This window comes from Mesitornis unicolor, unplaced genomic scaffold (genome assembly GCF_000695765.1).
Source record: "Mesitornis unicolor isolate BGI_N332 unplaced genomic scaffold, ASM69576v1 scaffold2032, whole genome shotgun sequence".
Classification (NCBI taxonomy): Eukaryota; Metazoa; Chordata; class Aves; order Mesitornithiformes; family Mesitornithidae; genus Mesitornis; species Mesitornis unicolor.
Window position 1 is genome coordinate 42595 of NW_010169675.1, and position 12812 is coordinate 55406.

Sequence of the window (12812 nt, forward strand, 5' to 3'; positions counted from 1 at the left end):
CCAGATGAAATAGGAAAACTTAAGATTTACAAATATTCTGGGAAAGATTAACACCAGATCCCTACTTTTCAAAAGGTCTAAACAACTGCAAGTCCGAACATTTTGGACTGTATTATGCAAAACTATTTCAACCATAAAATTAATTGCACACAAAGCCAATCACAAAACTAACGTACCAAGCGTGCACACAAACATCACCTTAAGTACAAAACAGATGCAGCATCTGCGGATAGAGTGTCATATTTTGGAGCCGTACAAGCTATTGCAATTAGCACCTATTACTTTGGAAAGAAACCATATCCACTTTTACATAAAATTTATTTTATTATGTAATTACAAGCGGAAAAGAAACTACTATTCTCATTCCTCCTGCTCCCATCCCCACTGACATGCTACTTCTAAGAAATGGGAAGCTAAGAATAATATTGATGGTTTCTGTAATTTATTTCCACAGTATTACACGCAGGTGAAAGCAAGTTAATTACCCAACACTCCAACTGTCTTTCTTCACAAGTGCTCTGGAAAGAAAAGTCTGAGTGCACAAGCGCTCACAAGAACGTTCACTACAGCATCAGCAACCATAAACATCCCACGGGAGAACAGAAAGAGCAGATACATCTCATACTCAATTCAGTGAGAGAAAATGTAAATGCAACTCCTCTGTTTGTAAATGGGTTGTAGAGCAGCAGCACACCTTTAAGCAGGGACTGATGTTTGTTACTAAACAGTGATGGGATATCTGCAGTCACAGGTGACAATACAGCACGGGTTTAGTGTTCGGGAGACCTCAAGAGTAATTTGGGCGTCCTACGCCCACACACATGGCACGGGTTAGCCCGTGAATGGATGGGCTGGCTGTTAGCATTAGGGCTGTGCACTTCATCTCACACAGATTTCAGCATCTTCTACCCATTACTAAAACAAGCTGGGACCTTCACAGAAAACTAGCTAAAAGGGAGGATTCGAATGACCCAGGCTTAACACACACCCCAGCGTACTCAGCTTTCTTCACTCTCCTTCTTACCCTGACACCTCAGCTGCTGCCAACATAGGATCAAACAAGTACAACACATTACCTGAAATAATTTTTCTTTTATAGTCTAAGGGAAAAAAAATTCCTGACTGAAGTAATAAAACTCAAGATTGCAGAAATCACGTTCATCTCAAGTTTTCTACTCTCAGTTTCTTTTTATGACTGTACATCATGATATAGCAATATGTCAAATGCCTTACAAATCAGTGTACTCAGAAGCTCTGAGGAGTCATGCAATGCGCATGTAGTAAGTCTATATGTATTTTACACTGTTCAAACATAGAATTATCTTCACTTTGGGAACATAACAGTTCTGACTTAATAGATGTTACAAACCTCTTCCATTACGATCCCTATCATTTTATTATTCCCATTCTAATTTCACTCAAAAGATTTACTCTTCCATTTATGGCACATTAAACATCTCAGATCTGTCAGCTCCTGCTAAAGCCAATGGACATCTCCATTCACTGCAAACTGGACAGGACAGATAATACAGCACACATTGTCTTGATAATTTTGCCCTCTAGCTCCATCCCATGAAAGGTTCACTTACAGGTCAGCCCCTGTCATTAAGAAGTAAGAGCTCATTGAAAGGCACCAGGAGAATGGCCCAAGGAAAGGTCACAATAAAGGGCTGTGGGCAGACTGACTGACTTTCACAGAGCTTCACAGCATTTCAGAGTAGGACAGACCAGAACATTTCAAACAAGACCTTTTAGCCTAATGGGTCTCTGCTTATCTTTACCAGTCTGATAAAATTAGTAGCTTATTTTCATTACCTTTGTTATCCACCAAAATAAACTAGATGTTCGCCATGTCTGCTTCCAGTCACTCACAGTATGAAATAAAGTTTGGTGATGTAGGCTGCAATCCAAACAGTCCACTAACTTCATTGATGTTTAGAAATCAAGCTCATCAGATACAACTATTAAAGTTTAATCAAAATATTTTTATATCATCTTCACATTACGTTAACACCAAACCAACAGATGGTCAGAAAGCAAAAAATACTTATCAACAAACTAATCATACTTTCCCTTTTAAGGATAGGAAACTTCAGCACTACTTGACTTCCTTCTTGATGAATTAAGAAGACAAACCCTAAGTTTGAATACAAGCAGAGTAAACTGTAAGCAGTGTACAAGAATTTAAGACCCCGGTATCTCCAGAATGGTGATACCTCACAATAGAAACTCGTCTGTTCCAATGCAATGCTGCAGACATGGGGAAAAAAACCTAAGGCAGGACAACAAACTTGCTTTTAAACTGTAGAGAATTCAAACTCTCTTACAGAAAGAGAGATGGATTATCAAATTTTGTGAACATTAAATCAAAGATGAGATACATTAACACACAACTACAGGAACTCAGTATTTACCTGTGACATACCCTGTCAAGTGTGGGGTGCTTCACAGCTGAACAAGTGGCATCTTTTCCAGAACAGGGCTTACATATAAGGTCTTAATTTTTAAATTTAAATTAATCTTCTTGCTATTAGATATTTATTAAATGTGAGAAGACAGAACGCCTAAAATAGGCATCTTTTAGGAAGATCTAAAAATATGTCTGTCCTTGACTACATATATCATCACATCATTATAATTACATATAAAGTTATAATTACATGCAAAGATTTATAAGGCAGATAAACAATAGAGTAACTACTTGGATCACCTTTTGATATGACACAATATTTTAATTAGATGACTCAGCACAGTACTTTCAGAGACCAACTATGAATGTCCACTCTATAAAGGAGGGTTCATTTTTATGTATCTATTCTGAATGTGAAATAAAAAGAAAGAAACAACACAGCTAACCTGCTAAAAGCTTTCTGTTAGCATTTAATTTTTGATGAATACACTGAGTATGCCTGGCCTCTAATTTCCTTGAGTGCCAAATGTCAAAGTTAATAGATAGCCGTAAACACTTAAAACAGTGACTGCTTTGAGTTTCAAGATGTACTCTGTCACAAAAATCATGCTCTTTGAGGCACACTTCCAAAAGGTGACCTTTTCCAGAAAAAATGTTTGCCCTATTAAAAAAAACCAAAACCTATATTTACGCATAAATTCCTTCACAATGTTTGAAAATGTTTATGTTATGTATGGAGAGTTCAGTTCACCTTGGACAATTCTCATTATTTCACAACCAGAAAATGCCAATGGAGTCAAAAGTCAGTCTTTAGAAACAGCGATGAATTTGGCTGAGCGGGAAGAGAGGTCAAGGCTAGGTCAGTGACACCTAGCATAGTCACTCACTGCCCTCCTCCATCCCTTTTTAAAAATAAGAAAAACAAACAAACATAGCTTTATATAGCACAGAAGAGCAATTTCTTTTAAAAGCTGCATTTAAACTCTCAAAAGTAAAGCAAATCAAAGCATCCTGGGCTGTCATTCAGTTCCCAGCCTCTTTCTTCCCCACAGAGATCTGGTTAAAATTACTGAACTGCTAAAGATTTCATAGCAACATCCTCACATCAAGTCACAACCTCTGAGGCCACCTTTTCCTCCCTAAATTCAACAGCTCTTCATACTCTCTCACGATAAGCCTTTGCCTACTATGTAAGTTGTGTTAAAATTAGTACAAAATGCTTTTATTCCAAATAAACATACCCACCTCATGGTGTTCTCCAGCATACTTTATATCACTCTTACAAATTACGAAACAACGCATCTCAGACATCACCTACCATAAATACATGACCATCAAATCAAGTAACACAACTGATCCCAGGGATTCAAGTACTAAAAGAGCCTCAGATACCCTTATTCCTCTGCTACTGGCTTCAGAGACAATATACGAAGCCACACACATTACTCAGTACCTTTTAAACAAGACGGTACATTCATTATTCATGCTTACTTCTTCAAGTCTGTTTTCACTTTAAGGTACACTAAAAGTTCAGCATCAAAAAAACAAGAGAATTAAAAAGCAGAATTTATCCCATAATGGAGAGATTCAATGAGACAAATGCATCTGATGTTTTCAATAATGTAACCATCTTCCTTTTTGAACAAAACATTTTAAGCTGTTACTATGCCAATAACAAGAGTAATACTCACAGTTGCTTATAACTCCTCCAAGTGGGTCACCCTTGAAATCAAACTCAATATCCATGTATTTTCCCTGAAAAAGCAATACGTTTTAAGACTACAAGTTCTGTTTAAGAAAAACAGCTCAAGAGGTTTTTTTTAAGAACTTAGTTGGTCATTTTTACAAGCCAAAAGAGCAATCTGGCAACCTCCTGTACACTCCACCAAATTCTGAAAAACAGAAAATTATTCAGAGGTTTTAAGAAAACTGTATTATCACAGCCAGAGATTTTCATGAGAATAGCTTTAATCAGGTTTGTAATGCAACCCAGTAATTTGCTCCGTTTCTAAGGTTATATAAAGGAAAAGCACATTATGCAAACTTTCACCAGAACACCAAGGACACCAAACAACATTTGTAGCCATGTAGGTATTACTATTTTTATTAACACAAGAATGCAGAAAGAAATTATCTTCCATGCAGACTTATTTTCTCAGTGTAACATCTACTCAGAGCATGAATCCAGGCAGTTGAAGGACAGCCGCTCAGTTTGGCTGGAAGGACTGGCTGGCAGTGGTTACTGCTATTAATCGCGGGGTGTCTGTCCCTAAGAGCGTGCCTGCCTTGTAAAAGTGATGGATTTTCCCCACTGAACTCTTTGCCTTGTAACTCAGGAGACCAGAGGCAACAATTAACAGACTGCCACCGCAAAAGCGATTTCATTTTTAGCTGTACTGGCTCAGTGCGTTTCCTTGACTTCTGTTTGACTTTTTTACATCACAAAAGATCACTCTGGTCTTTGCATAATTTTAATTTATATGACAAGTGTTTAATGTAGTAACAGCTACATTTAGCAGTGACAAAATGGACAGACCCATACTGTGTAGAAAAGGCAAAAGCAGAGCAGCTCCCATTGGCGAGGAACTTTAGAAAGATAAAACCCGCTGGTAGTAATTCAACCAAATTCCACAAGCCACGCACAGAAATGATCTCACCACCCTCTGGCTCACTTAACAGAGGACAAACACAACCTACTGAAAAGAGAAACCTGGTGTGTTTATACTTCCTTAATCAGTGCCTTTAGGAAGAGTTTTCTTCCACCCTCCCCCCCTTTCTCTTTTGATTTTAATTACAGAATATAAAAAAAACCAAGCACTTTACATTGACTCCTTCAAAGATATTTTCTAGGTTACTGGGTATTTTGTCAAGATTGGCTTGACTCTACTTAAACTCTATTCTTCTCCTTGTTGGCAGCTGAGGCAGGCTAGACAGGACAGTACTTGTACTTTCTTGTTTGAAGTTAATTCTGAGCTGATTCAAATTTCTGAGATAAAGAATTAAATCAGATAATTAAATTTTAATTTCCCAAGGACTGGGCCAGCTGGATGTTTCCAAAAGTATTTTTAGCCTTGTGTTTATAAGCAAGGACTTGAAAGGCAAAATACTAGTTGGTTGCACTTTGTCCTGGAAAGCCTTCTGTTTGTAAATGGTACCTTTTCGCTATCTCCTCCTCCTTTCTGTAGTACGTCATCTCTGACAGCCACAGTCTTTCTGCCCTTTCCATCAAAAAAATTCTTCTGCAGTGCCTCAAATTTTGGCCCTGTCCTTGCATGGACATTTGTGGAGCTTGCAGGGCCTGTGATACAGACCATTTGCTCTGTTCACAAGCAGGGGCACTGACAGCTGCAGAAGGAGCATTTGTAGCCATGTGGAAACAATATCCTCAACCCCTGAGAATCAGAAGGAAAGGGGGGAGAAGTCTCCCATGTGGAAAAAAAGCTGTTCTCCAGTGTCACCATATCCCAGGCTTTTATCCCTGTGCTTTTACCCACAATGCACCACTTTTCCAGTGTACTAATTTGTATCCTGTTGTCTACTTTACACGTTTCACTCAGTGCGAGCAAATTACAAAGTAGCGTTCAGTCTTCTGATTTTAGCAGGAGGAGCTGTGATGAATACTCACACCCCAACTCTAGCTTCAATCTTTTTTTCAATTGTCAGTGCCTATAATGTCACATTCAGTTTCATGCTAAAAACCCCTCTATTTAATGAGTTGATTATAAAGAATAAAGCAAAAAAGTAACATTATAAATGTTTATATTAACTACAGCCGTAAGCACAGGTTAAAACATCACAGATAGAGAATGAGCACCTGAAGTAGAAATTTTAACCAAAAAAAAAAGTATACGTATAGATGGAAAGTGAGAACACGCAGAAAGATGGACTTGCTAAGCAGACCATTGCCAGGCAAATTGTCACTGACATTAAAGCCACCAGTGCCAGAAAATTAAAGAATCCAGCTGTGCTGTAATTATGTTTTTATCCAGTCACAGACTGTCACATCCTATTTTTTTGATTCAACTTCTACTTTGATTCTCCAAAGGACTTTATGCCCACATCAGAATCAGATTTCTGACGAGGAGGCGAAACACCTTTTTAAAACAGGGGTGACTGCTAATAATGCACTACTAACACAGTGGAGAAGGAGAACGTTTGAATGTACAAAATGAAATACTCATTGCTACTGAAGGCGTTTGCCTTCTCCAAACACCATGGTCCTCAGACAACTATAACGAAATTCTCTCTCCAAATTATTCATTCCTTCCACACAGATGCCTTGATGGCTGATACAAGGTAAAACAGAAACAGCCATCAACATAACGTGCGCCCTCTAAACATAATTCAAATTCAGCCATAAAGAAAATACTTACAAATCTAGAGGAGTTGTCATTCCTCACAGTTTTGGCATTTCCAAAAGCTGGAGAAAGAGGAAAACAAATATGACAACCAATTCTATCAGTAAAAAAAATAAATAAATTAAATGGTAAATTATCCCTGACTAGTAATATATTTAAAGGAATCACAGACTTCTGAAATACAATACCCTGTTCACTGCATGGGTGTGAGTCACTGGGGACAGAGAGTGTGACAGACAGTATCACAAATGAGAAAACACTTATGAAGGTCCAAAGCAGCTTCATCTCAACACTTCCTTTGTTTAAAGGAAGTGAAAGAAAAACATACAATGTTTCCAAGACAAAACTGCACCTGGACTGAGAATATGTCCTTGGAGTTTGAGTCATCAAATTTAATTTTTTATTACCCAAATAACTTAGATATAGGCGATACTTCTTTCTGTTCAGTTCAAAGAAATGAATCTTAGTTCCCTGGATTGAAGATGGTAAAAGATTGAGGTCAGAACTGAAAAAATTACAGAATGACACTTAAAATTGTTTGCATGGGACACTGTAATCAGTTATTTGAAACTGATCTATTTACACTATTCCAACACATTTATCTTAGCTTAAAATTAATATTAATCAGTTGAAATAAGTCTGATTTACAAAGAAAGTTTAAAACACTCTCTTCAACTTGACCTAAACTAGCTCTCTGAATACTCTGGGTTTAATTTCTTTAGCTCAAGTTTTCTGACAATGAAAACTCTCCAAGAAAGGACTTCCCAGGGCCATGTTCAGATGGGCAGCAACCAGCCTGGAACATAGGCAGGACAAGAACTCAGACTGGAAGACAACTCAAGTTCTTAATATTGCATAACGTGAAAGCAACCCGAGTCAAACAGGAGTGTCCTCATAATTATTAAGTATAGCACTCCAACAGCAGACTTTATTTATCCCAGTATTTATTTATACAGCATATACATTTTCAAAGATCAGGTCAAGTCAATGTTTTTTGGACAGAAATAAATACATGCTTATAGGCTTCAACAAACTTGCATGAGTAGACTTATTCTTGATCAAAGAACTGAAGCCAAAAGGAGAAGTTTGTTGCTCCTGAAGGCCATGGATAAGTGAAAGAATTGTTTTTAAAATCTTTACGCCCTGCAATAAATCATCTTTTCAACAACCAAATCTCTGAACTGCATTTTCTTAAACACAGTGCTGAACAGTAGGGTCATTTATAACTGCACAGAATCAAGCACAAACCTCCCATTATAAAGCATGAGACACATTCCTCAGTTTTTCCTTAAGTTCATTGTTTCCAAAAGCTAATTTACAGTAGCAACTGTACTCAAAAAAAAGAATTCCTATAAGATAAATTATGTATATGTAACATTTATGTCATTTTCTTGCACTGCAGCTTGACTGAAACAGAACCACATAACCAAAGAAAAACAAATCTAACCACAAATCCTTAATTTCTGTCCAAAATGTATGCAAGCAGTCAGGCTTACTCAGTGGCCTTGTGGAATAATCCAGTGTCCTACCTTCCAAAAACCTAGACAGTTACCACCCCACTGAGTAGAACAAATAATAACTTTAAATGATACGGCACTCTTCTGTAAACTTAATCTATTCCTCCTGCATTAAAACAAAGATTTACAAACCAAAAAGAAATGCAATAAATTTGGCAGTCCTTGAGGAGAAACCTAGCTTTGGCAAGGAAAGCTGCCGGACTTCCCTTACTGTTTCTGTCTACACCTGAATCCTGCCTTCCAGGACAGTGATAAAAGCAACACAGCTCTTTGCTATGAATCCCAAGCAATGGAAGACTGCAATCCCCCATTCAGCTTTAAGTGGAACATACCTGATCAAAGAAAGGCTTATCCAGCATTTTTATTATTATTATATTTTCAGAATCACAGAATCACAGAACGTTAGGCATTGGAAGGGACCTCAAAAGCTCATCCAGTCCAATCCCTCTGCCGGAGCAGGAACACCCAGATGAGGTTGCACAGGAAGGCGTCCAGGCAGGTTTTGAATGTCTCCACTGAAGGAGACTCCACAACCTCTCTGGGCAGCCTGGTCCAGTGCTCTGTCACCCTCACTGAGAAGAAGTTTCTTCTCAAATTGAAGTGGAACCTCCTGTGTTCCAGTTTGTGTCCATTACCCCTTGTCCTATCATTGTTTGTCACCGAGAAGAGCCTGGCTCCATCCTCGTGACACTCACCCTTTAAATATTTATAAACATTAATGAGGTCTCCCCTCAGTCTCCTCTTCTGCAAACTAAAGAGACCCAGCTCCCTCAGCCGCTCCTCATAAGGGAGATGCTCCACTCCCTTAATCATCTTTGCAGCCCTACACTGGACTCTCTCCAGCAGCTCCCTGTCCTTCTTGAACTTTAACATTTCATCCTTTCTTTACGAGCCTTTGCTTACAATTTTTGGTTTGGGTACAGCCAATGGCCACATTTTAGCCATCCAGTTCCTTTTTTTTGCTGTTTTTTGTTTGTTTGTTTGTTGTGTTGTTTTTTTTCTAAATTCCCCCGCCCCGTTCTCACTTGCATAATACACAGAGTGTTTGCTCCCTACAGACTCCAAATTCTCGCGTATATGTATAGATAGCTAGGCAATAAATAAAATGTTGACACTCAACAGTCTTACAAACACTGCATATCATGTGGCCATAATGTAAAATTATTGTACAGCTGTCACGAGAATTTGTCTCGGCACCACAACAGCTTAGAGAACTGTGGGAAAGACCAAGCCAGGAATCAACACAATAGACCTAAATAAGTCAGTGCTAACCAAGGCACTTCTGAAGGCAATTATTAGACAATGGGACACAACTGCAAGCTTTGAGGATCATATATCCTATCTCCAGGAAAAATTAAGATCCTGTTTCTGGCAGCCAACATCTTCAAATTAAAATGACTAATTAAAGAATAAAGTCTTTCATGGGGGAGCAGGAAAGGTAGTTGTCAGGAAGAGAGGCCAACAGTCACCAGACCCAGGGAACAATACGCCTCAGGGAACAACAGGCATGCCTATGGATTGGCTAAGTTTTTTCTAAGATCCATTTCTTCACTTGCTTTTTTTTCCTAAAAGAAAAATAACGCCTTACAGAGCCTGTTTGTTTACTAGAGACTATAATAATAAAATTTGGAAGGAAATGAATCAGAGGGACTGAAATGAAGTCTTCTGATACAGCCAAGCACCATCAAGGCAGGGTTAAGAAAGGGTACGTCCTCCGAGAGCAGCAGGAGGAGTCTGGGAAACATGACCTAATTTCCTAAGTTCTCGCTTCATGCAGGAAACAGTTTTCTTCTCATAGAATCACAGAATCATTTAGGTTGGAAAAGACCTTTAAGATCATCAAGTCCAACCATAAATCTAACACTGCCAAGTCCACCACTAAACCATGTCCTAAGCACCATATCTACACGTCTTTTAAATATCTCTATGGATGGTGAATCTGCCACTTCCCTGGGCAGCCTGTTCCAGTGCTTGACAACCTTTCTGGAAAAGAATTTTTTCCTAATATCCAATCTAAACCCTCCCTGGCACATCTCAAACCCATTTCCTGTCGTCCTATCTTTTGTTACTTGAGAAAACAGACTGACACCCACCTCACTACAATCTCCTTACAGGTAGTTGTAGAGAACAATAAGGTCTCCCCTCAGTCTCCTTTCCCCCAGGCTAAACAACCCCAGTTCCCTCAGCCACTCCTCATAGGTCTTGTGCTCTAAAGGATCCTCTCCAGCACCTCAATGTCTTCCTTGTAGTGAGGGGACCAAAACTGAATGCAGTATTCGAGATGCAGCCTCACCAGTGCCATGTACAGAGGGATGATCACTTTCATAGTCCTGCTGGTCACACTATTTCTGACACGAGCCAGAATGCCATTGTTTTTCTTGGCCACCTGGACACACTGCTGACTCATATTCAGCTGGCTGCCAACCAACATCCTCAGGTCCTTTTCCATCATGCAGCTTTCCAGCCACTCTTCCTCAAGCCTGTAGCATTGCATAGGGTTGTTGTGACCAAAGAACCCAGCACTTGGCCTTGTTGAACCTCATATAATTGGACTCAGCCCATTGATGCAGCCTGTCCAGGTCCCTCTGCAGAGCCTTCCTACCCTCGACACTCCCACCCAACTTAGCATCATCTGCAGACCTACTGAGGGTGTACTCAATCCCCCTGTCCAGTTCACTGATAAAAGATATTCAACAGAAGTGGCCCGAGTACTGAGCCCTGAGGAACATCACTTGTGATTGGCTGCCAACTGGATTTAATTCCATTCACATCTCCTTAGGCCAGGCCATCCAGTCAGTTTTTAACTCATCAAAGAGGACACCCATCCAAGCCATGAGCAGCCAGTTTCTCCAAGAAAATGCTGTAGGAAATGGTGTCAAAGGACCTAAATTCTAGGCAGACAACATTCACAGCCCTTCCCTCATCCACTAAGTGGGTCACTTAGTCATAAGAGGAGATCAGGTTAGTCAAGCAGGGTCTGTCTTTCATAAACCCATGCTGACTGGGCCTGACCACCTGGTTGCCCTGTACGTGCCGTGTGATGGCCCTCAAGAAGATCTGCTCCATAACCTTTCCCAAAACCAAGGTCAGGCTGACAGGTTTGTAGTTCCCTGGATTCTCAAGGAAACCTCTCTGTAACTGAATAAAATCTTGTGCCTGTATTCACAGAAAGCATCTCCTATGGTTCTGAACATCAAATAACAATGAAACAACAACAGCTACAGTTTTCCAAACCAGTTCAGTAGGAGAACTGATACACAGAGGTAATACACTCATACATGCTTTATGAGATTCTTACCTTCAAGAACTGGATTTGACTGCAAAAGTTGTTCTTTTACTTGATTAACTTCTGCCCCTTTTCCACACACAGCAGCTACATATGACATAACAAGTTTGCTTGCCTCTGTTGGGGGAGAGCAAAATAAACCAGTGATAAGTACTGGCAAACAGAACATAAAATAACTGGGAAACTTCATCTCCATCACATTTTCACCATGCCAGACAAGAACTGTAAGCACATTTCATTTCAGTTTTCTTCTGCATTGTTGTACCATCTGGAAATAAGGAAGCAGCATATCCTGCTATGAGATCCACGTCATTCTATCAGGCACCCTATTGACTTAAATATTTGGAGCTCTCCCAAGCTGAAGAAGCCACCAGTGGATATGGCACACTACCCACTACTTTTTCATTTAGCCTCAGTAAGAGGCATTCAGTAAGGGAAGAACATTATCCCTAGCTGATGCATTGGAAATGTTTTGATCTAACCTGAAAAAATAGGCCCAAGCAGTTTCAAGATGCAAAATTCAAGCGGTTAATATCAGCAGATACACAATAACACAAATGTAAACATGCAACACTATACATATGTAATTACACCTGTAAAGTATACTACAGGTAAATGAGTAACTGCAATTCAACATCACATCACATCACATTGTACAGTCTGTTTCAAAGCATAATGAATAGAGAAAGGGAAGCATTCATTTCAACAAATAAACTAATTTGAAGGTACAAACTTCTAAAGAAGTACAGAAGAATTTTTGGACTCTCAAAGCTGGGTTCACATGGCTGTCAATCACCCATATACAGACAGAAACAAATATTAAATAATCCATCCAACCCTTATGTTTGTGCCAGTCAGGACGAAGAGCAGCTGAAAGAGGATTCTGTTTATAAACATAGTCTGTGATGTTTAGTATGATATAAGATAGTGAAATTTGAGGCAACATCAGCTGATATACAATGTAATTACTAACAGCTGGAACTCAACCCAATGGTCATAAAAAACCCATTACTTGTTCCTCAGAGATCTGTTACAAATTTAAGGATTTCAATTGCAGGAAAGAACTGACAAACAAGAAGTTATCCCTTGGATTTTGATTCTTTCCTATTTAATCAAATATGTTGGCTAGCATTAAATTACTATCCCATATTGTAGAGAAAACTACGGAAATCTGCAACATAGAAAGCAAGCAAGGAGCAAGAACTGTAGGTGTGTCCATAAGGTCTCCCATCTCCTTTAAT

General features: G+C 39.2%; 1 protein-coding gene across 1 annotated transcript in view; it reads right to left on the reverse strand.

Moving 5' to 3' along the window:
- The window catches only part of MYO1B (myosin IB), a gene marked incomplete at its 3' end in the record, with an annotated part of 86562 nt that overhangs the window by 39635 nt on the left and 34115 nt on the right, over positions 1–12812 (reverse strand). Inside the window, exons 4-6 of the mRNA XM_010179409.1 lie at positions 11584–11688; positions 6784–6830; positions 4102–4165 (exon numbers count right to left, since the gene is read on the reverse strand). Coding sequence (XP_010177711.1) covers positions 4102–4165; positions 6784–6830; positions 11584–11688 — 216 coding nt within the window. The remainder of the gene's footprint in view (positions 1–4101; positions 4166–6783; positions 6831–11583; positions 11689–12812) is intronic.